The sequence below is a fragment of the Apodemus sylvaticus genome, chromosome 9, assembly GCF_947179515.1.
Source record: "Apodemus sylvaticus chromosome 9, mApoSyl1.1, whole genome shotgun sequence".
NCBI lineage: Eukaryota > Metazoa > Chordata > Mammalia > Rodentia > Muridae > Apodemus > Apodemus sylvaticus.
Genome location: NC_067480.1, coordinates 83,249,070 through 83,274,734, shown reverse-complemented (window position 1 = coordinate 83,274,734; position 25,665 = coordinate 83,249,070). Strand labels below are relative to the sequence as shown.

Here is a 25,665-nt window from a genome sequence, read left to right as displayed (position 1 = left end):
TTAACTTCCATCCTCCCCACCTGTAGGCACACCCACATGCACATGTGCACAGGCATGGAGCCATGTACTCATAAATATATCACCTATACGGGTCTACAATTTTATAAGTGAGGTTGATGAGGTAGCATCATGGTTATGGGAGAAAACCTTGGAGAAGGTTTTCACTGCACAGGAAATGGCACGGTATCCTCAAAAAAATCATCTTAAAAAATAAAATCCAGGAAGAGGGCCTGTGCCTGTCATCCTGGTACTTAGCAGGCAGAGACAGACGTGCTGGTGAGCTAGTCTAGATCTTACCACAAAAAAAAAAAAAAAAAAAAAAAAAAAAAAAACAGGTGGTGGAGAGCAGTTAACAAAAAATACCTCTGACCTCTATAGACACATGTACCCATGTGTGCACACATGCACATGCATGCACAGACACTGGTATAGAGGATACATTTGACTTTTTTAAAAAATATATGGAATAACAAAGAAATTCTGTGGGAAACACATATAAGTAATTAATATATCACACTGTCAGCAGGAGTAATATTTGCACAATGATCCTATAGGTGCTGGTAACTTTCTTTTTTAATCTCCTTGTATATTAAGTTGTGATGCAACTAATAATTATTTTCTGAATTTAACGAGTAGATGAAAGTTTGTACTGTTTTTAAAGATAAAGTCACCTTGCATTTTAGCAACACATATACGTTCATTTAACTTTAGTGCTTTCAATTTAGGCATCTTCTTGAGGAAGCACGGGCATACACTCGAAGGCACTAGAAAAACTTCCAGGAAAGATTCCAAAATTGAGGGCAATTTCAGAGTGATCACCTGGTTGCCCGGGAGACCAGTGGCTTCTTGATCCCCAGTACCATGAAGGATGGGCTAGCAGCTCTGGCCTCTGTGGGTAGCTCGTGAAGTCTCTCTCACTGTGGGGCAGTCTGATGAGTCATGTTTCCCACTGCAGGGGCTTCCCACACCTCTCAGCAGAAAGCAGGGAAGGAAGGAAGGAAGAAGAAAAAGAATAATAATGTGGTTGTGATCATGGCACCAAAAGGGGATTTCAGAATGTTGGGCCAGGTGGCACAATTCTACAAGCCAATCTTCTCTAAAAATACAAGATGCAGTATTTTGAGCCACATCTGTTTATTTTCTAAGTTTTGGAACTGCCTATGAACAGGAAGCAGTTAACTCTGGCAAACTTCCTGGAAACTTGACACAGAGTCTTGGGGGTGGCATTAAAAATGTAACAGGGCATTTGACTCTCCGAGGAGAGCAGGGCAGGGACACCTACCCTCCCTTACTGCTCTGGGAAGGCAAATGTGAGGGGGGAGGAGGGGGAGTGAAAGGGGGAGGGGCAGAGGGGGAAGGGATGCTCCTTGGAGGCCCAACCTCGAAATGAATTCTTCAAGCACAGCACACAGATCTCAAAGGCGCTTCTGTGGACTTAGGGGATTTGTGTTTGGTTTTTATTGTCAGATAATTTTTCAACCCCGCTGGCAGGTGTGCTGGAAGCTTGCAACCCTGAAAGCAGAAGACTCCAGATTACAGCAGGAAATGCCCTAAGTTATATGACTTTCTGGACCAGCTTGTTCCTAAACTACGTAAGAGGGTCTGATAGAAGTTCTCCAGGAGCCATAGGTCCTCTCGCTCCAATTCCTGCTTTTCTGCACCCTTACTCTCCTCTCCGCGCATTCCTACAAGACCTTAGTAGCTGTGTGTGTGTGTGTGTGTGTGTGTGTGTGTGTGTACATGGTCTGAAGTGGTTATTTGCAAGTGTGTTTCAAAAGCCTTCAACTGCCCCCAGGGATCCTTTGTCCAACCTTAAAACTCCAGTAAATTTGTTTTGCAAGGAAAAGACCATTAAGCCTCCCTCTGGGATGACAGCCATGCTGAGAGCGCCTGCTTTTGTGTCTCAGAAACATCTCCAGGCACATGCATTTGCACCCAACACTGTAGCTGCTCGTCTTTTCTCCCACGCAAGCACACTGAAGAGGATGATGTGTGGGGATTTGTCCGCTACACTAGTTCCTTGGTGTTTGTAACCAAATCCCTGGTATGAAGCTGTATGAGAGGGTAAGGATTCATTTCCGCTCCAGGTTTGAGGAAGTACAGTCATTATGGCAAAAAGACATGGTGGCAGGTGTATGAATCCGCTGGTCACTCTGTGCTCATAGCCTGTATGGTGGTTAGTGCTAATTGTCAATGAGACAGAATCTAGGCTCAGGTTCCAGTGAGAAACCTTGCCTCAAAAATCAAGGTAGATGACCACTTGGGAGAGGATAACCTGTCAGATCTAAGCGTATATACATACGAGCAATACGAAATGAACTCAGTGACTGTATTCACAAATTCACATATATATAGTTATATATAATTAAAGAAGAGGTCATGAATTTGGGAGAGAACTGAGGAGACATGGGAAGAGTTGGAGTAGGGAGAGGGAAAGGTGCATATTATGCAAATACAGTGCTCATATACTAAATGCTCAAAAAATTAAAATTTTAAAGAAGATTTTATTTATTATTATAAGTACACTGTAGCTGTCTTCAGACATACCAGAGGAGGGCATCAAATCTCATTACAGATTGTTGTGAACCACCATGTGGTTGCTGGGATTTGAACTCAGGACCTTTGTAAGGGCAGTCAGTGCTCTTAACCACTGGGCCATCTCTCCAGCCCCAGAATGTAAATTTAAAAAATAAAAAGGATAGCTCTCACCATTTGTATCAAGAGTCTCACCATCACCATTTTATTGAGTAGCAGTGATCAGTTCTGATAATACTGAGACAGATATGAATTGATTTACATGGGACCCAGGTAGAGTCATGGGATAAATGCGCTGTGTTACATAGAGTTTGAACATATACTTCTGCTTGTCAGGTAGATTTCTTGCTCCTTGGAGACAAAATCAAGTACGGAGGCTAGTGAGATGATTCGCAGCAATGCTTGACGTGCTAGAAGAAAGGCTTATGTTCAGACTCAGCATCACAGAAAGGCCAGGTGTGGAAGCACACGCCTCAAATACCAACACTGGGGGTGAGGCTGGGAGGAGAAGGAGTGGAGACAGGTGAATCTCTGATGCTCATGGGATAGCCTTCCTAGCTGAATTGATGAGCACCTAGTTCAGTAAGAAAACCCCTTTCTCAAAGAAAAGAAAGAAACAAAGAAACAGAAACAATGAGGAGAGCAATTGAGGAAGACCCCAAAAGTCAACCTTTGACTTCCGCATGCACATGCACACACATGCATGATCATTTGCATACATAAACACCCACGGATCCCACTTCCTTCCCACGTGTTATGAGCAGTAGAGAATGTACTTCCGGAAACACGTGCCTTGGTTTTCCAGGTTGGTGGTTTCGTGTTTCATGCGTCAGACAAGGCAGGTGCTGGAGCAAAAAGGGCTGGGTGCCTGAGCCCTTATTGATAATGTGTACAGTGACCGCAATCAAGGGACTTCCCCATTCCTGTCCGACAATTAGAAACCTAGACTCAACTCTTGCCCACCTCGGGCTCAGGAACACAGTCCCTATTTTATTAAAACTCACAGTCTGTTTTGTTTATGGTGAATCTACTTCCCCTTTACTGTTCCTTTCCATTTTTCCACTGGGAGGGCAGAGCAGAAGCCATATCAAGAAAATTACGCCCCCTAGTGTTTGTGCAGAGGCATGACTTTAAAGAGGATGAGAAATGAACTCTGCAGAGCTACCAGAGAGATCCTAAGGTGGAGGCTAAAGATTTGCTCTAACTTAATGGGAATTTGAATAAGTTTCTCTTGGGAAGAAAAAAATTAAAGCACCACGAGAAAATAACACCAAAACAAAAGCCCTATAAAATTATACAAGTATAGAAACCCAGTTATGTTGGTTAATTATTATGGAAAATATGAAATTCAACGTGGTAGAACATTCATTTATTTCAAAGGTGTGTGCCTTTTAGAAAACATGTATGTATTTTATGTATATGTGAATGCTAGCATGTGTGTTCGTGTACCACATGTGGGTAGGTGCCTGGTGGTCATAGTATGAAGACGGAGGGTGTCGGATTCCCTGCAGAGTTACAAGGAAGCAGATGTAAGCTACCACCTGGGTGCTGGGAACTGAACACAAGTTCTCTGCAAGAATACCAAATGCTTGCAACCACGGAGCCATCCCTCTATCCCCAAGAAATACAACCTTTTAATGCTCCACTGAAATATTTTGTTCTGTAGGCTTAGATTTTTTTAAACCCACTTTTTTTGTTTTGTTTTTTGGATTTGTTTTTGTCAAGACAGGATTTCTCTGTATAGCCCTGGCTGTCCTGGAACTCACTCTGTAGACCAGGCTGGCCTCGAACTCAGAAATCTGCCTGCTTCTGCCTCCCAGAGTGCTGGGATTACAGGCGCATGCCACCACTGCCTGGCTGTTAAACCCACTTTTAATGAGGGTTTTCAAATACTTCAACCAACCCTCCTGCCTTCCATCTAACCCACTGTCCAAAGGTAGGAGAGAAAAGATAATAAATAGGACAAGGGGATGTGGACCTGTTTAGAAGCAGTTCCTTAAGGACAGTTCCTATCTCTTTGTCAGGATACCAGCAGTCCAGTCCAGTAGTGTCAGGAAAGCAAAGATGAATCATCAGAGACGGCACGATCCAGCAGCAACCGCCGGACCTCCACCGAGTCAGCATGGGCTAGCCAGGAGTGATCAGAACTAGTCATGATGCCCGGGGGGAATTCACTGACATGCCTCTCACAACAAAGTGAAGATCAGAAAAGACCAGAGACCAGTAAAGTGCTGCAAGGCTAGCTATGCAAGCAGGCCTTCACTGTCTGTTGAGTCCTGTTTATACTGTCTCCAAACATCATGTGTCCTCCCACGGGTCTTGCCTCAGCAAAGCACCACAAGGGTCTGCATCACATGACATATCCAGAAGAGTTCGCTTCAGTGTTCAGAACATATAAACAAGGTAAACCAGTATTTATGTACTCAATATTTCAATAAGTGTTAATCATCTTTCTCAAAAGTCCATTTTAGTTTTAGGGTTTTTTTTTTGTTGTTGTTGTTGTTGTTGTTGTTGTTGTTGTCTGTTCATTTGTTTCTTATTTTCCTTGATGTGAGAGAAAAACATCAGAAACAGCTTCAGTCGTTCCTCCACAGCATCATAGAAAGTAGCAACTCAACTAGTCCGTACCTTTTATCACAAAGGTAAGAAAACCCCAAACCTGGTATCTTTATTTCAATTTGAAAGCACCAGGCACTTTCTGGAAGAAAAGCTTTAACAGTAGGCAATGATGCCATTCAATACAAATACTATAAATATTAACCTCCTGTCTACCAGGCAGGTGCTGACGTGACCCACCCACTCACCTCATTTGATCCTCCCGCAAGGAGTTGGAGTGTTACTGATGTTGGTATCACTTTGCAACTGAATAAATGGAGGTTTTGCTTGTTAGATTTTTGTCGAATTGATATAAACTAGAGTCATCTGGGAGGAGGGAGCCCCACTTGAGAAGTTGGCTCCATCAGATTGCCTTATAGACGGATCTTTGGGGCTCTTTCTTTCTTTCTTTCTCTCTCTCTCTCTCTCTCTCTCTCTCTCTCTCTCTCTCTCTCTCTTAAAAGATTTGTTTATTTATTTATTTATTTATTTGACACTGTAGCTTTCTTCAAATACTCCAGAAGAAGATATCATAACCCCTTTACAGATGGTTGTGAGCCACCATGTGGTTGCTGGGAATAGAACTCAGAATCTCTGGGAGAGCAATCGGTGCTCTTAACTGCTGAGCCATCTCTCCAGTCGCTGAGGCATTTTCTTGATGAAAGATTGATGCCAGAGAGCCCAACACGGTGGGAATTTTTTCCAGTAATTTCCACTCCTCTGGGCAGACAGTTCTGGGAGGTAAAAGCAGACAGAGCAAGGCATGGAAGCAAGCTAGGAAGCAGCCTTCCTCCGAGGTCTCTGCTTCTGTTCCTCCTTCCAAATTCCTCTCTTGATTTCATTTCTTGATTCCCTTCAGTAGACTGTGACATGGATGTGTAAGCCAAGTAAACCCTTTCTTTTCCAAATTTCTTATGGTCATGGTGTTTATCACAGCAACAGAAAGTTCACTAGGACCCAGGTATCAGCTGGATCAGGTAACAGCACCAAGTTCAAAACATTGCAATACCAGTGACCTTCTCATTAGACACACATGCACTAACTCATTTGAGTATATACTGGTATATACTGAAACTGATACCATGGGTGTTTATGATTGTTTGATCATCATCATCGTCGTTATTGTTTTGTCGTCGGCATTGTCATCATCATCAGCAGCAGCAGCAACAACAACTAATAAGCAGTTATGTTTTTTTAAATTTCTTTCTTTCCATTGTGTAGAAAAATGAGCAAAGATCTGGGTTGGAACCTAAAGATTGAGTAGTAATGGGTTCCAGGGAAAGAGTGGGTGCTGCCCCCTTTCAGTGCTGGTCAGCGGGGGCACAAATCTGAGTGGAGATGTGGCTTGAACTGCAGCCATGATGCTTCCTGAGCTGATGGGTCCACTGTGCATGTATGTGGCAAAGGAGAAGCCAGCTCTTGAGAAGCATTAGGTTAGGCCCTATAGTTTTCATTTATAGTCTCCTCTATTCTCCAGCCAAAGGACAAAACCACACTACACGAGCATCTGTTTTTGTGGCATCGTTCAAGCGAGGATTATTCCGTCATCTTGACCAATTGTAATATTCTTAGTCATTTCCCTATTGTTTTGGCTTTGGATTGTTCCCTGTTAAAAATAGGACTCCTATATGATTTCCAGACTGTTCTAAATTTGGAGGCAGTCCTCCTGATCTATATTTCCCCAGAGTTTAACTTCTGGGTCAAATGTGTGTGACATATTTTACTGGGGTCATGTTCTAGAAAGAATAACAACAAATTGGATGGTCTAAAGTATTGAAATTTTAGCATTCCATTTTCCCCATTTATTACACTATTTATCTATCATCATCATCATCATCATTATTGTTTGTATGTGCAAGGTTGTGTATATACATGCAGAGGTCAGTGGTTAGTATCAAATGTCAGCCTCAATTTCATGCCCACTATGATTTTCAGGATAATTACAATGTATTTAATTTTTGACAATTTCAAAGATATATACAATGTATCTTAATCATATCTGCCCCTCTATTCCCTCTCTCTGACTACACTGACCCTCTTTACCAACGTAACTCCTTTCCATCTTCGAATCCAATTAATGCTGCCCTTAGTACACACTCATAAGGTCATCCATTGGGATGTTGGCCACCCGCCAATGGCTACAACCCAAAGGAAAGTAACTTTCTTTCTGGCAGCAGCCATCAATTGGCAACAGCTCCTTAGCAAGGTTTGTGCCTCAGGAGTGCCTCTTCTGCCCACTTTGGTTTGGGGAGACTGGCTTTCCAAAAGAATCAAGAGCTCGTTGATCTGGCTAGACTGTCCCCAGATTTGTAGGGTCACGGGCTCTCTACAGCACCCAGCTTTTAACTCGAGTGCTGGGGACCTGAACCCAGGTCTTCATGTCTGCATAGCAAACACTAAGTTCTCTCTCCAACCCAACCTTAAACTTGACCTGCCTGTCTCAATAACTGCAGGCCAAATCACTGCTCAGTTTACAGGACACTAGATAACAAGTCCAGGGCTTCCTGCAAGCTAACCAGGTGCTCTATAAACCAAGCTTCCCTGGCCCCACCCAACTCCTTAGATTATGTTATTTTTCTGAGAATTATTTTCATTTCTAATTCTGTGCATATGTGAGTCTGTGTGCATGAAGCACACACACACACACGTGTGTGTGTGTGTGTGTGTGTGTGTGTGTGTGTGTCTCTGTGTGTGTGTGTTTGTGTCTGTGTGTGTGTGTATGCTCATGGAGACTAGAGGCATCAAATGTCCCTGGAGGCAGAGTTATAGGCAGTTGTGAGATGCCTAATGGGGGAGCTGAGTGTTGAATTGGGTCCTCTGGAAGAGCAGTACAGAGTTTTAATGGTGGCTTGTGGTAGCGTTTAAAGCACTCTCGTCTTTGGTTCACTAGTTATTGAGACGGAGCACTTTTCCACGTGGTGATTTATTGTCTACATTTCCTTGTGTGCACGCTCACCATTGATTTCCTACAATCTCATTTTGAATGAGTTGACTCAGCCTTAGATAATTGGGTCAATGTGCTGCTTGTTAAAACTAAAGCTATTGTTAAAACATCCCTAACAGGTAATCTTGCAACTTCCTTATATTAAAGCTCTTTTAATTGTTGATATTTTAACATGTATTCAAAAGAGTTTTATGTTTTTATTTATTTGTGTGTGTATGCAATGAATAAGTATGTATATGTTTGTTTGTGTGTGTGTGTGTGTGTGTGTGTGTTTGTGTGTGTATGTGTGTCTGGGCATTTGTTAGGTATGTGTGTGTGTGTGTGTGTGTGTGTGTATGTGTGTCTGGGCATTTGTTAGGCATGTGTGTGTGTAGGCTGGCGGATAATCTTGAGCACTGTTCCTCCCGAGCCATCCATTTTGTTTTTACTTTTTTTTTTTTTAAGGATTTGTTCCCTTTTTGATGTTTCCATGTGGTATATGTGCACATGTGAGTACAGTTACTCATGGAGTCCAATAGGGGGCATTGGGCTCCCAGCAGCTGGAGTGGCAGGTGCTTATGAGCAACCTGACACCCGACATGGGTAGGTTCCTGTTGATGGAGTCTTTCCAGCCCTTCCATTTTGTTTGGGAGATGGGGGTCTCTTATTGGTTTGGCGCTTGCTGATTAGTTTAGGCTGACTGGCCAGCAAGCCTCAGGGATCCTCCTTCTCTGCCCCACCCCACCCCACCCCAAAGTCTGTGCTGGGATTATAAGTGCTCTGCACCACACCAGACTTTTTACATTGTTGCTAGAGTTTGGACTCAAGTCACTATGTGCTGCAAGCATCTTTTACTGACTAAACTCTTTGCTCGGGCACATAATTACTTCTTACTTTTGTATAACCTTTTCCAGGCTAGAAGGTTTTACTACAGTTTGAACCTATTTTTTTTTAAATATCTCATCTATTCTATTTTTTTCTATTTTTAATCCAATACCTTAAGTGTCCACCATTGTCATGTGTTTATAATTTAAAACACAATTCCTAAGTAGATTACTTAGAAATTTAGAAACCTGATGTCATTTCATTACCCAATGGACAGAGTATACAGTGCAGTAAAGTCAGCCCTACCTTAGATTGTGAATGTGAATTTAATGAACCTCTCTCAGGAGTTGACCACTAACTATGGAACCTAAGAAAGCGAACAGTTTTGATATCGCAAACCCATCCGGTGCTTGAAAAGCAAACCCAAATTTGCAGCATCAATGGCCTCTTCCTTAAACCCAGAGCTTCAGAAGAGCAAAGCCCTGGATGAACAGAACCAGAAGAGTTCTGATGAGACTGGCAGCCGACAGAGCTTCTTCATTAACAAGAGTCAGTTCTGCATGGGGCCGATAGGACTGGTTTTTATAAAAACCAATGTGAAGCGGGAGACTGCTGTCCCCGAATGTCCCTATCTCCAGCTCTCTGCTTTTTCTCTCCCCATCTCCACCATCTGAGATGCTTATGGCTCTGGCGAAGAGCTACAGTGACAGATGATGACCGGGCAGGGACCTCCGGGGGTCAGTGCAGACAGAGGAACGAGTATTGCTTCGTCTACTGCAGGATGCTGGAGTTCGAGGATTTGCTGGGTGGGGAGTGGTGCTACAAAACAGAAATTTGGGGTGGGCATCAAGCATAGACAGATTGCAAACAGAAACTTGGAGGGTGTGGTTGAGAGATGGACTCCATAAATCACAAACTCTGCTTCTGGTTGGAATGATGAAATACATAGTGATGTCACTAGCTGGGAAGGAAAATTTGGGTCAAGGAGATTTCAGCAGGAAGGCTGTCAGAGCAGAGTTGTGGATATGTTGGCCTTGAGGAATGTGGAACTCCAGAGAGACTAACTCATCAGATAGCATGATCATTAACATCGGTAAACGTGGCCAAGGCTGAGAATAAACCTTTTAAAACAAGCAGATGGATCCAGGAGGTATTGAGTTTCAGGCAGAAACTGCCTTAGCTTTCTTCATAGTTCACCCACAAGCAGCCACAGCTCCCGGAGTAAAGGGTCTGTCCAGGAGAGGCCCCATCACAACTGTGTATCTCAAATGAAATTCAGCCTGGGCCTCCAACACCCTTAGAATCCATAACAAGAGCTTGGGAAGCCCAGAAGTACCATGTTTGCCACTGAATGACAATGAGCTACGTGGTGATCCAGTGTTCAAGTTTTCTCCCTTGGACACAGACCAGTTCTCCACCTAGCAGAGGTTTGCTTGCCGTGGGACATGTTGGTACAGGCGACACTGTCAAGGCCAAGAGCACAATCTCAAGTATCAGCCAGTCGTAAGCTCTGAAGGGGGACCTCTGCCAGACCTCACCTGAGCAATGTGAGCAGGAATTCATGTTTCATTAAATATTTAACAATCAAGTGAGTTGCAGTTTAGTTTGGGTTTAAGACACAGTGAGAGCATCAGGGATCAACTTGATAAGGTCCACCTCTACATCCTTCTAGTGTGGGGTGCTTAGACAGATTACTTTGTGAACAAGAGTCTTCTGATGTTAAGATGGGTAGATTGAAAACAGTATCTGTCCACGTACCCCTCAGGCCAGCTGTTATGATGACAGTGACAGAAGCCAGATGCAATCAGTATTATTATTTAAAGGTGCTTGGTAGACAGACTGCACCTAGCTGACATAGGACTGGCAGCAGGTCTAAGTTCTATTTTCAGAACTCACACTGAGTGGGTCACAACAACCTGTAACTCCAGCTCCAGGGAGCTCAATACCTTTTCCTATCCTCCACACACTCATGAAGGACACAAATAATGACACATTAGTCAGTTATCTGTTGCGGTGCTAAAACACCAGGACCAAAGGAGTTGGGAAAGAGTTTATTTTGGCTTATGGTTCCAGATGAATAGGATTCCATCATGGCAGCAAAAGACAGGCAGAGGAGCAGGAGCAGGAGCAGGAGCAGGAGGAGGAGCAGGAGCAGGAGCAGGAGCAGGAGCTGGAGGCTGAGACGTTACACTGTCAGCAACACGCATGAAGGAGACAGAGTGAACAGGATGTCGAACCAGGCTGTGAATGTTGAAAGCCAACCTCCAGTGATGTTCTTCCTCAGCAAGGTTGTACCTTCTTGTAGCCTCCTCAACAGCGCCACCAACTGAGAATCATGTTCAAATACTTGAAAGTCAGAAGGGTACAAAACAGCCACGCCAAAGTGGTCTGGTTGAAGTCACCAGTCAACACCAGCTCCTCCCTTGCTCCTTGTCAGCTGATCACAGAGGAGTTATGGGGGCCATTTCTCTTTCAAGTTATATGAATATGAATATGCATATGAATAAAATAAAATCGGCAGAAGATCCTCAGTCGGGCAATGCCAAGGGTAATGGGAACTATGGAATCGTGGCTGCTGGTCCACATCTGGGCAGGTTCTCATTGCAAATCCAATGCTCAGTTCTTGAGGAGGCCAACTGTGTGGGAGAGGAGGGTGTATAGAAGTTATATGAGAACTCAGTTGCTTCTGCTCAAATTTTCTGTCAACATGAGACTACAATACAGAGTATAAAAAACAGAGATGTATGCACCTTAGATGTATCTATTCCTAGCCAGAGGAAAAAGAAATGGGAAAGATCTCTAAGCATCGATTAATGGGGGAGGGACAGCCATGGTTGCCCATGCGGTGGGCAAGCACGTTCCTTTCTAGCATCCCCCTGTCCATCTTCAGGCAGTGGGCCAGTACTGGGCTTGTGTGTTCTCTTGTTCACTTGCTTTAAGATTTATTTTATTTTTAACTATGTGTCTATGACATGTGGGAAGACGGGTCTCCACAAAGGGCAGAGGGCGGCATTGGATGCCTTGGATCGGGAATTACAGGGGAACTACCATGTAAGTGATGAGAAGCTAAGTACTCCTAACCACCGAGCCATCTTTCCAGGCCCAGTTCTGTTTGTTGATCGATAAAACTGCCTTAGTTTTCATTCGCCATGGTATAAATGGCTTTCAAATGGAGAATGGGACAGGCTACCTTCAGCCTCTTGGGAAGGAGTGAGAGGCATGTATGGTTGGCCTTCACGTGACCAGGCATACAGCACCTCTATGATCAGCTGTTAAGGAGCAAGGGAGGAGCTGGTGTTGACTGGTGACTTCAACCAGACCACTTTGGTGTGGCTGTTTTGCACCCCTCTGACCTTCAGTTTGTGCCTCCTCCCAAGAAGCAGATGCCTGTGAGTGAGGCAGGACCCATGAGGTCATTTGACCCTGTGGTCCTTCATGCCTTGAGCTTTATTGAGGGCACAAGGTCCTGTGTCTGCTGCCGTAACTGCCCAACTCTGTTTCTGGGAAAGGAAAAGAGTTAGTGTTTGGATAATGTGACCGTAAGAGAGGAAGGGTGGAGGGAAGGAGTTAGGTTCAAGCTGATTACAATGAACATGACATCACTAGGATTCATAAAAGAACATGACATCACTAGGATTCAGCAACTGTCTTCCACAGAGGATTCTCTTTCTCCATAAGTTCGAACCAATGGTGTCCACACAGCTGTTGAGCAGAACCAAGCATGAGGGATCATTAGATAAAAATGTACGGCAAAGGTGTCACAGAAGAATCCTATAATAAGTGTTGAACTGCAAGCTTAAAATGTAAGCTTGTGCCTGAACAAAATTTAAAATTTATAAACAATCTCTCTCTCTCTCTCTCTCTCTCTCTCTCTCTCTCTCTCTCTCTCTCTGGAGTGAGTTCACGTGCTCCCATGTGCCACAACACACACACACACACACACACACACACACACACACACACACACACGTGTTGGTCAGATGATAGCTTTGGGAGTCCATCTTTGTTTTCTGCCTTGCTTTGAGCAAATCTCTTATTTTGTCTGCTCCTCTGTCATATCTTCCAGGCTGGCTGGTCTACAAGCTTCTGAGTGAGTCCCATGTCTCTGCCTCCCACATCGTTGCAGGAGCCCCAGAATACAGATACAAACCACCAGAGGCGATTTAGTCTTGCCTGGCAAGTACTTTACTTCAGTGAGCCGACCACCACCTCACAGTTTTTTGTTTGTTTGTTTGTTTGTTTGTTTGTTTGCAAGGTGTATTTGACTGAAAACTCACTAGAAACAGTGTCAAGACAGTACAGGAATCCTTTCCTCTAAATGATTTGATGAAAGTTAACATGTATTCAGCATAAAGGTCACTTTTGGTTATGCTAGAACTGTCCCGCACAATGAACATTTCTGCACAGATTGTAACCAAAGATGAATTGAAATCACAAAGGCTGTATATGATGCAGTTAGACAGGAAAGGGAGAAAGTGTGACCCCACTACATAAAGCCCTTAGGGAGACAATGAAGGAATTAAAGTGGGCCCTTCAGTTGCTCCACCGTGGAATGCTCCCTCCGACCCCAGTTCCCTCACATGTGGTCCCCACCTCTTTTCCCTGCACTCTTCAAAGGACTGGCTTCTCCTCAGCTTTGAGACTTTCCCCATAGGCCTTACCACACAGGGGCTATCCTCTTCTCCCTCGCGATGATCTGTCCCCTGAAGTTCCTCACTGGGCTTTGACGCACTTCATACTTAAGTATCACTTGCTTTTTCCTGTGCGTGTCATGTCTCCCACAAAGGAGCTGGTCAAGACTCACCATGCCCAGGCCAGCCAGGACTGCTTCCTTTCCCAACGCGGCTGGCCGGCCTCACTGCCAATTGTATCTGGCAGGTAATAGTGAATGTGAATATGATAATTGCATGGTCCACACCTCAGTGCGAGCAGAACTGTTTGTGAGGAGGCTGTTCCGCATCTGATCACTCCCTCATCTCCCAGGAACGGGAAAAGGTCACAGATGAGCCTCCTCCCTCTGTACCATGGCTTCCTTTTTGTATTCTCCTAGAAAACATATCACATCTACACAGCTGGCCGTGCCAGACACTCTGGGGGAGGGGCTGTGCGCTTCTTGTTGGCGGAGCTTTGCTCTTCCTATAAATTCAGCCCCAGAATCCAGCGCAGGTCCCCATCCAGGAAATTTTGAATTTCAAACCCAGTGAACATTGGGTTTCTACCTTCTCCCTGGAAATGGAAGTAATTCAAGGTAGTGCACTCTGACCTCCCAGGGCTCTGACTAGCTTCCAGGCAATTCGGTTCTGAATTGCACAGCTGGTTAAAGAATAGAATGAAATAGAATGAAAGCTGCCTCCCCAGTGAGGGATGGACCAGAACCTTCTACGACTTTTCTGCCCCCACACACTATTGCATTTTCTTAGTGTCTGCCTCATTGCTAAAGGGAAAAACACATACAGAAATTGTATTCCCTTTCTAAGGGAAACTAAATAGAAAGAAATGTCTATGTAAAGAGATAAATGGAGAGAAAAGGAGATAGACTTAAATATACAGATGTTCCTAGAAGCCCTTGGGAGGACACTGGCATTACTGCTCACATCTAAAGGAACGGATTGTGTTAAAAATGAAGATATCAGCTGGAAATTGCCTAACTCTGGTCTCTTATCCCCATTTTATAGATAGGGAAACTGAGGTTCAGCGAGAATGGATGGCCACTCCCCAGGTCTCTAAAGTCTTTGGAGTTTCTGACTCTTGGTTTACTTGTCTTTTCATTATACTGAAAGGTGCTCTGTCTGCTTTTTTTTTTTTTTAAAAATCAAGTCATAAGATATTATTTTATATCTGTATTATTCTATTCTTCAACTACCTCCAATAACCATAGCTCCATCCACAGCACCTCTCTGGAATTCTGGCAGTTTCTGAACACATTTTTCACTTTTGTTTTGTCTTTTATGGGCCTCCAAAGACAACACGGTGTTTTTGTGAGAATCTGGAACTTTGCAAACTATAACTTTTGAACACCATAATGTAGCCCATTTTTTTAAGTGTGTCAGTACGCTGTTGACTCATGCCTACTTGATAATAGCCTCCCCTGCCCACAGGGAGGTCCCTTATAATCACAGGGACCTTCTTACACCAAAGTCCTCTTTGTTCTACCTAACTTCTGTCTCTGAGGTAAATCTCAAGCTGTGAGCATCAGGAAGTGTGAGGTGGTCTGAGACATAAGATGAAGCCTGCTGATCTCTGGGAGAGAAGATTCTAGAGATTTCAGGTTTCAGTCACCTTGTGACCCAGTCACTCCAAAGGCACAGGAACACATGGCTTCCCCGCGTCTCTTGTGCCCCCACATCTCACCCCCTGTTTTCTATCGACACTGCACTCAGTCAGCCTGGTCTTGGGGGGATAAGATGGAGTCACAGCTTTCTAGTCCTGTTCTGCTCGCTCTACATCAACAGAAGGAAACATGAGGTCAACCACATTCCTGATGAAAGTCCCAGAGCTGGCCACGTAAGCCACCTGCTCATCCCTGTAGTTCTCCAGAAACCTAATGGGCAGTGGATGGAGGGGGGGTGGGTATCCAAGGAAACCAGAGACCCTGTTCCTGTGAACCGCTTGCCTGTGTGTCTGTCCATGGCATTTGCTTCTTTCCTATAAAACATGCCACAACCCGGATGGATGAGCACTGGCTCCCACTCTCATGGAGACAGCGGGCTGGGGGATCAGCTCTGCTATTAGTAATTTTCAGGCAAGTTATTCAGCCTCTTTAAGACTTGCTTTCCTCATTTATGAAATGAGACCAATAACAGCCCATCACTGGGCTATTACAGAGATGATGAGGCTAATAAGGGATTCAGAACTCCCAGCGCGTGACAGAATCTTAGTAAATCTTAACTATCACTTTTTTTTTATTATGTAAACCTTTTTCATGTTTTCGTTTGAATCAGGATTTTTAAAAATGTCATAGTGTGATGTTCATTTGCCAATGGGCGGGTAGAACCCAAAGAGAAAGAAAAGCTGTGAATAAAAGAGGCTCCGGTTCTCACTGATTGATTGATTCTGCTAATGTTGATGCATTTATTCATCATACACACACCACGAGGAACTGAAATCTCAGGAACCAAAAGTCAAAACAAATGTTTGTGATCCAGCCTAGGGACGGCGTGATGGTTTGTCTATGCTCGGCCCAGGGAGTGAGACTATTAAGAGGTGTGGCCTTGTTGGAATAGGTGTGTCACTGTGGGAGTGGGCTTAAGACCCTCACACTAGCTGCCTGGATGCCAGTCTTCCACTAGCAACCTTCAGGTGAAGATGGAGAACTCTCGGCTCCTCCTGCACCATGCCTACCTGGATGCTGCCATGTTCCCGCCTTGATGATAATGGACTGAATTTCTGATCCTGTAAGCCAGCCCCAATTAAATAAGAGTTGCCTTGGTCATTGGTCATGGTGTCTGTTCATAGCATGTTCACAGTTCACAATAAAACTCTAAGACAGAAGGCCAAAGCAGGAGGGCCAGAGGTCAAGTCCAGCCTTAGTTGAATAGTAAGTTTGAGGTCAGCTGGGGTACATGAGACTTTATCTCTAAATAAAAAATAGCAAATGAATAAATAAGTTTTTTCTCAGTTGAATTGTTTTCCTCCAGTGATTTGTCAGTGTGATACGAAAGGAAGTTAGAGAGCTGGGGTCCTTGCTGTTGATTATGCCCGAGCATTGGTTCCAAAGGCTTTGGAACTGGTCTGCAGAAAGAATGTGGGAAACGTTGAGGATATGGGCTGGAGAAACTGGGTGATGCTACGAGCAAAGCTCTGTGACTGATCTGGGCATAAGCTCTGAAAGCCAGGATGATGGTTGGAATGTCAGACAGTTAAGACTGAGCTCTTGAGATCTGAGAGGGGAACGGGAGTTCCAGAGGGCTGGTGGAGAGGCCATTCCTGTTACAGTGAAGCAAACGACTCATCTCTGCTGTTCCCTGAGGCTCTGGGGAAGGATGAGTTCAAGGAAGTGATGTTTTAGTCTGCTGGAGGACATCTCAAGCAGTTCACATTCAGGCTGTGGCACGGGTTTTCTGACTGTGTCCAGTCCCGAGTATACACCATGACACTGCATGCCCCGGAGACCAGAAATGGAGTTACAAACGTTGACATTTTCCTTGAGGTTTTGCTTTTGTCTCAGTCCCATCTCTCCTCTCTTCTACACCCACTCTTGCTTTTTTTTTGGAAGGGGAATGTTTACTGTGCCAAAGTATGTTGCAATCATGTGTATTCTTTTTAACGGGTTTTTATCTTCAATAAAGACTCAGAGCTAAGAGCTACCTTCCTTCCTGCTTCTCTGGTTTTAATTTCTGTTTCAGTCGTTTGTTTTGAATTTCTGATGTTAATGGTGTGATAAGATTTGGGGAAAGGGCTCATGGAAAGGAAGATATGGAAACAAAATGGCGGCTTCATATGGGTGTGTGTACACAAGTGTGTGTGTGCACAAGTGTGTGCGTGCATGCATGTGTGCGTGTGCGTATGTGTGTGTATGTGTGTGTGTGTGTGTGTGTGTGTGTGTGTGTGTGGGCTCACAGGTGAAGTTGGATGCTGTTCCTCAGGAGCCTTCCATCTTGGGCAATTTTTGCTTGTTTATTGCCACTTAGGTGAGGCTGGACAGCCTGCAAGTCCCAGGGATGCCCCTGTTTCCACCTTCCAAATGCTGAAATTCCAAGCGCATGCCCCCATGCCTGGATTTTGAAAGCATTCCATGTGTTATGGACACCAAGTTCAGGTCCTCCTGCTTATATGGAAAACACATTACTGACCAAACCTGGCTTCCTAGCCCTGGCTTTATAGTTTTTGAAGTTATTTAAGAACCTTGATCATTTTTAGCTTTACCCAGACAACATTCATTTTGGTGGGCATGCAGTTCTGTATATTTTAACACATATAGAGGTGTTTGTAGCCACCAGAACACACAGGATGTCAGCGTTAGCCCCTCAGAAAACAATTTCCTGGCATCTCTTTGCAACTGAACCCTCCCCCACCCAACTGCGGCCTGCCACTGATTTTCTCCAACTCTACATTTCTTTTCTTCTCTAGATCACCACACAAACGAAGCTGTACACCGTGTAGCCTTTGGAGACAATCTTTCTTTCACTTAGTATTGTGCAGTTAAGATTTATGCATGTTTGTGCATGAGCACACCTCTGGCTAGGTTTTTTTTTTTCCCACTGCCATTGTTTGTTCGTATGACAATCGGTTGATTCATTTAGCCATTGTTCTGGATTGGGATCATTGTAAATAATACCATGGAAACATTTATTTTGAAGGTTCTAGGTCGACAGGGATTTGCATTTCTCTAGAAGCATGCCCAAGAAGTGGGAAGACCCAGAGAGCATGGGCTTGACTTCATATAATGTTTTGAAACTGCTCTGCAGAAAGGCACTGGAAATTGAGACTTGTAGCTAACTTCTTGCTAGCACACTAGGTTTTCCTAAGTGCCTGCGTCAGCCTTTCTAACAGGCACATTGTAGCATCTCTCTTTTAACCCCCATATTTCCAGGAAATAAGTGTACTTTAGAGTTTCCTAGTTTCGTAACCTGTCTGTTCATATCTTTTGTCTATTTGTGTTAATGAAACACCTGGGCCTCAAGGTCCTTGGCCACTGGCTTGTTGTAGAGTTCTCAAGTAAGAACAAAACACATTTAATAGATGGACGAGCTACATGTCAGGTGATCCTCCTTTTCTCGAGAGTGAGTTTGTTAGCTTTTGTCTGTCAAGATTTCATCTATTTTGTGGAAGTGATATAACTTAGTTGCAGCCTCTTGAAGCATTTCTGTGTTCTCTCACCTATGAAGGTGACGGGCCCATTTTTCTTTCAATTAATTTTTTTCTGTGACTAGACTATGTCCTTTTGGTGAGTTTTCCTTGCAAGCTCTAGAATGATGTGTGTTCTGTTGATGATTGACCAAAACTGTTCACGCATGTTAACCATGTAAAGTTGTCAAGTTATCTCTGTTATCTTGGACAGTACCTTTGCTTTGTAGTCTGACTTGGTAGACAGGAATAGCACTTTCTTCTTATCAGTATTTGTATGATAGGCTTATATTCTACATCTTTGTGGTTTTAACTTATTAATATCATTATGCCCGAAGTGGACTCTATAACTGGGACTTTGCTTATCATGGTCATTTTATTTAGCCCCAAAATTTCTATCTCTTAATTATTGTGATTAGGTCCACTTATATTTATTTTAAGTACTTCTGGATGTAATCATGTATATTACTATTCCTCCCTATCTGATTTTATGGGTATATATGAATGTATGTGTTAGGGATAGTTATGAGCCACCGTGTGTGTGCTGGGACTCAAACCCAGGTCCGTGCTAGAGCAAGTTCTCTAAACTTCCAAACCATTTCTACAGCTTCTCTATCTGAATATTTTTTAATGATTTGTTTTAAATTATATGTATGTCTGTTGGTTGATATTGTGCACATGAGTGAAGTTACCCCAGAGACCAAAGATACCGGAGTTCCCAGAGCTGGAGTCACAGCAGGTTGTGAGATGAGGGATATGAGTGGTAGGAGTTGAACTTGGGTCTTCTGGAGGAACAGCATAACTGCTGAGCCATCTCTCCGGACCCAATCTGCTTTTCTATTACATAGCTTTGGATAAAATATAGGTCTTTATTTGGGGTTTGCAAAAGGTATACCTAACTTTTCTTATACTTAGGACGAATACTTTAGCATTTCAATTGAATTTTTTTGCTTTTTTTTTTTTTGTTTTTTGGATTTGGTTTTTTTTTTTGAGACAGGGTTTCTCTGTATAGCCCTGGCTGTCCTGGAACTCATTCTGTAGACTAGGCTGGCCTCGAACTCAGAAATCTGCCTGCCTCTGCCTCCCAGAGTGCTGGGATTACAGGTGTGCGACACCACCACCCAGCTTCAATTGAATTATATAAGCTGTAAAATTACACAGATTTCTTTACCTTTTATTCCTTGTGTTGTATTTTTTTATATTAATACACTTTAATATATAAACTTTCTATTAGATGTGCTGTATTTTCCCCTTCAATAGTCATACAAGAATACAGGTATCACACAGACCTTCATATCAGCCTTCTCTGGGCCATGCTAGTCTCCTCTCTCTGGTTTGAATTTTAGCATGAGTGGCTGTCAGATTGAATGCCGAAAGCATTTTTGAAATTCTTTACTGATAAAGATTAAACTAAAATTTGTACTGGGTTTATAAAGCTGTGTGCTAAAATGAGAAATAAAGTGTTTCTGCTGGTCAGAGCAATACTTGATTCTAAGCCACTTGGCTTTGCAGCATTGGGTATAAAAATAAAGCCTTTACATCAGTCATGTTGGAGCTAATACTAAAGCTGTGTGCAAAAATAGTTGATAGTCAAACCCAGTGTGAGGTGGAGACCAGCAAGGTGCACAAGAGGCTGGAGAGATGGCTCAGCAGTTACGAGTGTTTCCTGCTCTTGCAGAGGACCTGAGTTCAGTTCCCAGCACCCATGTCAATGGTTTACAATCTCATGTAACTCCAGCTTTGTGCGTTGTATGTACCTATACTCAACTCTCTCTCTCTCTCTCTCTCTCTCTCTCTCTCTCTCTCTCTCTCTCTTTCACACACACACACACACACACACACACACACACACGCACAAATGGTTTATTGTATTTAAACTATGAGTTCTTTGTAGAGATATCCAAATGTGATGATTTCTAGAAATGTTAATAAACAGAAATTTCCTGTTTTCCCATCTGTCAAGAAAATAGAAAGCAGGTTCGCTGTGCTTAATGGGTTAGCAGATTTGAGGTCTAGAAAGAAAGATCATCTCACACATTGCCTACATCCGAGGCAAGAAAATGATCTAAAGATCCTAGAAATGACTTTTCATTAAAAGGACCTCCCAAAGCTTTCTGCTCCTGTAATTCTGTTTGCACTTACTATGGTGATGCTCCAGTGCTCGGAAGCCATGAGGCTGCATCGTCACCCAGTGAAAACCCCAGATTCCCTTGTCACCTTGGCCCCTCCCTAGAGCGTGTGGCCACTGTTGCAGAGTTTCAGCTCTGAGGGTGGCGGCCTGTCTAAAGGTTCAACGGAGCGTGAGCCTGAAAGCACGGAGGAGCTGAGTAACTGGCCCTCGCCTTGACCAAGTGCTCAGGTGCCCAAAGGGTTGCGTGCTGCCACGGCGAAGCTTTATGAAGTTAGAACGAGATTCTTGAGCTTGGAGTCTGTGGATGGTGGGCAACACCTTGTCCTCTTCTCCAACTGCCCATCAGATAGATGACCAGGGAGTTTCATCCAAATCAACTTGGGCCGTGTAGCCTTTTCTTCTTCTTATCCCAACTGCGTTAAGCAGTCTCTTTGCCTGCGGTCCCGCGGGACACCTCTGTGCTCATCCACTCTTTCTGCCATGACAAAATACCTGAGATGATCAACTTAAAAAGAAGAAAGGTTTGTTTGTGTTTAGTTTTCGAAGTTCTAGCGTCCACAATCAATTGACCCCATTGCTTAGGGCCTGTGATTATACTATGCACAATACACTATAGAAAATGTGCGGAGAGAGACATTTACCTCTTAGATAGCAAAAAGAGAGTGACGGTTAAGACTCCTTTACTCCTATGACAGTTCAAATGATAATGGCTTCCATAAGCTAATGTTTAAGTGTTTGACCCCAAGTTAGTAGAACTGTTTGGCCAGGACTCGGCAGTGTGGCCTTGTTATAGAATTGGCCTTGATATAGGAGGTGTGGCCTTGTTGGAGGAGGTGTGGCCTTGTTGGGGGAGGTGTGGCCTTGTTGGAGGAGGTGTGGCCTTATGAGATGTGGCTGTCCCTCAGAGTGAGATTTGAGGTTGCAGAAGCCCATACCAGGCCCAGTCTCCATTTGTCTCTGCTTAAAATTTGTGGATAAGACATAGGCTGTTAGTTACTTCTTCAGCACCGCTTCCTGCTGTGATGTCAGGGACTCACCCTCTGAAAGCACCTAATTAAGTGCTTTTTAAAATAAGTTGCCTTGGTCTTGGTGTTTCCTACCATCAACAGAAAAGTGACGAAGGCAATTCCCTTTGAGAGGATGGCCCCAGTGGCCTTCTACTGGCAGGCCCTACCTCTTAGAGGTTCCAATGGTGTCGTGCCTGGAGCCATGTCTTTAGGACACAGGCAGCTGGCAGACAGTTCAGATCTAAACTCAGACCCATATCCTACTCAGATCCGTCTCACTCATGTGCCACCCTCATGGTTCCCTTCTGCTATTGCCTCCCTGAAGTGGATTTTAATTTTAATTTTAATTAGGACCAGACCTGCACTTCTTTCAGTGTAGTGATCATGAAGTGGAAAAAGCAGTTAGTTGAGTAGTCGCTAAAACATCAGTCCATCCGTGTCCAAATTCTGACTCTACCATTCCCTGGGTTGAAGACTAGAGTCAAGTCTCTTAATGCGCCATGCCTCAGTTTCTCTACTTTTATAAAATCAGGCTATCAACACCACTTATAATGATTAAAACATCTTTGGCTGCTCTCTCTATTATATAGTGGCACCAGGTCTTTCATCTGAACCCAGAGTCTGCTCAGTGCCACCTCCTGAGCCTTGACAGCAGAGCCTGCCCAACTGTGGCTGCAGGGATCCCAACTCAAGGCTGCGTGCTGGCCGGGCATGCACTTCACCCCCACGGGGAGCACGCATCTCCCCAGGCCTGCAACTACTTTAAAAAAGAAACAAGACATGAGGATGTGGGGGGGGGGGAAACTTCAGAAAACCATAAGAGAATATTTATCAAGAACATTCTCATACTCTGTGATTTAGCCACCCCTCCACCAAGTGTATATCTAAGGGAAATATGTCCAATGCCATTATAGTTGAAAGAAACCAGGGTCATTAGCCTCAGCCTACTAACTCTAACTCTCACCTCCGACTATTTCAAGTCTGAGTAATGGTTACCTTGGGGGGCGGGCTGGGGGGAAAAGCAGAACTAAAACAGAGCAAGCTATTAATATTTTATTCCTTCATCTAGTGCTGGTAGCGGCCGGTGAAAACTCATGGAACTATATGAGAGAGAGAGAGAGAGAGAGAGAGAGAGAGAGAGAGAGAGAGAGAGAGAGATCTGGGTGTGGTGACATACACCTGTAATCAGTACTTGGAAAGTCTTTGCGGTTGGAGAGTGAGGAATTCCAAACCAGTCTCAGTTACAAAGTGTATTGGAGGCCAAAGCCAGAGTGTGCGCGCGCGCGCGCGCGTGTGTGTGTGTCCAAGCGCGCGCGCAAGGGCGCGCGCGCATTTGAGTGTGTATGTGGAGAGAGTCAGAGACCAAGAGAGAGAAGGAGGAGGACTAGGGAGAGGAGAAGGGGAGAGGAGAGAGGGAAGGAGGGGGGAGGGATGGGACCGAGGGAGGGGGGAGGGAGGGAGGGGAGAGAATTAGAAAGTAGACTAAAGTAGAATAAAGCCAAGCCAGGGAATGGGGAAAAGCCCCTAAGGTAAAGCTGCAGATCTCTGGCTCTGGCACCTGACCCTCCGCCTCTCCCAGGCGCCTCCATCTGCACAGAGCAAAAATGACACGCTCTGAGAGTTCAGGGTCTTTGCCCCACACTGTTGTTAGTGCGCGATTTTGGTAGTAGAATAATTTGGGCTAGCTGAACCTCTTCAGTACAAAACAAAAATTTAAAAAGACCTTGAAAATCATCTCCTCTGTGAGCCACTCTTTCTGCCCCTCCTTATGCCCGGCAGGACAGACTTTTGGCCTTTGAGGACTGACTGCCTTGTCCAGCTCTGTCTGAGCTCGGGCACTGAGGGGTCTCGATGTGACTGGGCCCAGCGGATGCTGAGCTCCCACGGTGTCCCACCCCCACCAGTCCCCGCCCGGACTGACCCCGCCCCGCGGCCGTGGTCTATTTTGGGCGCACCCGCGGCGGCGGTGGCGGCGGCGGCGCGGGATCGCTGACAGTCGCGGATCCTGTGACACCTCCCAGCGGCCAGGCACTTGTTGCTCTCGGGACCTGTTGTCAATCCCTCAGCTTGCGGTTCCTTTTAGCCCCCTGCTGGCTCTTGGACTCTGCTCTTTCCCTGTGACACCTGGGACTCCCATCTCTCAGACATCGCTGTTCTTGCTTGGAGAAATAGATGAGAAATTGGTACTCTTAAAAAAAATAAATAAATAAACACCGCGCGGAAGAGAGGCCCCCTGCTGTGAGCAGGAGCCTTAAGAGCTGCAGAGGTGGCGCCTCTCCGGCCCGGGACCGTGGTCCGGGGCGCCGACGGCATGACGGACTCGGCGACAGCTAATGGGGACGACAGGGACCCCGAGATCGAGCTCTTCGTGAAGGTAGGTCGGCATTCGCGGGCCTCCTCCTGGGCTGGAGGTGGCGAGATCTCAAGTGTCAGGACGCAGATCCCTCTGGGACCTGAGACCCTCCCTAGGGAGTGCAGTCCAGCACCCTCAAGGTCCTGCCTTTCTGCAAGGGGCTCCCGGGAGAAGGGAGTGAGCATCGATCTGGCAGGTGGCTGCCTTCTTGAAGAGTTAACCCGCAGTCTACCAAACATTGTAGAGCAGGTTGCAGTCCCGCGTCCTCAGCTCTGAGGAAAGCGCGGATCAGGGACGGGATCTTGGCCAGGTTGCAGGTAGTCCCAGATATAGGGACAGGGGATTCTGGCTGGACTAGTAAATTTATCTTCTGTAGCGGAGGGTGGGGAGAGAGAGAGAGAGAGGGAGGGAGGGAGGGAGGAGAGAGAGAGAGAGAGAGAGAGAGAGAGAGAGAGAGAGAGAGAGAGAGATCGATCTTTGGCAAAACAGCATTTTCTAGTACCTCCCTCCCCCCTTCTTTTATTCAGAAGCACTAAAAAGCAAAGGCCACAAAGCTATTTTATTGCTTTGTGACTTGTAGAGGAGAAAAACCGAACACCCAGTTCCCTGCTGCTATTATCCCTGTCATTAGGACTCTGCAGGGCAGTCTCAGGCAACTGGGGGGGGGGGGGGAACCTGTCAGTCAACCCGACTTGGGCTGCAAAGTAGCAGCTTCTTGCAGAACCAAATTAAACGCCCCTGGTTTATTGGGTGCTCCCGTGGGCAGTTGCAGAAAGGTTTCTTTTGCCTGCTGCGGGAGGATGGAGGCCGGGTCCGCAGGTGTAGGCAGAAACATTTGATCAGCCCTCCTTGCCGGGGACACTGAAGAAGCAGAAACAGGGGAAACCTGAGGCGGAGGAAAGCAGCCTCTGGGGCTGCGCGGCAGAGTTGCCAGGACTTTGGAGGAGGGGCAAGCTCTACTGCCTGGTTACCTAAAGCTTTCACAAAGGGGAATAAAATCTTCTAGTGCAGTTTTCCAAGAATAGAGTGGGGAGCGCTGAGAACACACTGGGTCTAAAGGGCATGCATATATCCTGGAAGCAGAAAGGTGTTAATTTGCTTAAACCACCTGTTTCCAAACGAGTTGAATAGACTTCAGCAGAAGGGTTTAAGTTTGGGTGAACCTGAATAATAACAATCTTTTCTTCTTTGACACCTTTGAAGCACACACACACACACACAAACACACACACACACAAACACACACACACACACACACACACACACTTCAATATACATATTGAATTTTTAATATATATCTATAATCTGTTGCAACTTATTTTATGTCTACAGAGTGATGTTGATATTCTCCAGGTAGCATTTTGAGGTGTGCTGGCAAACCTCTACAGCGTCCCAGTCTGGGAAGGATGGGGCGGTGGGGGCCTGGGTGCCCAGGGTGAATGGACACAGAGCCAGAAAGCCTTGAGGCTTTTCTTAAGGGCCAGTCTTGAACTTACTCAGATTCCCTGGG

At 45.0% G+C, this 25,665-nt stretch overlaps 1 protein-coding gene across 2 annotated transcripts in view; it reads left to right on the top strand.

The window, feature by feature from the left end:
- Positions 1 to 25,665, top strand: part of Clic5 (chloride intracellular channel 5) — a 149,014-nt gene that overhangs the window by 25,839 nt on the left and 97,510 nt on the right. The window contains exon 1 of one of the 2 annotated variants that reach the window (XM_052192409.1): positions 23,753 to 24,176. The exons of the other annotated variant lie outside the window; for it this stretch is intronic. Within the exon in view, the coding sequence (XP_052048369.1) occupies positions 24,114 to 24,176 (63 nt within the window). The 5' untranslated portion in view covers positions 23,753 to 24,113. Of the gene's footprint in view, positions 1 to 23,752; positions 24,177 to 25,665 lie in introns of those variants that run through there. 2 annotated transcript variants of the gene reach the window in all.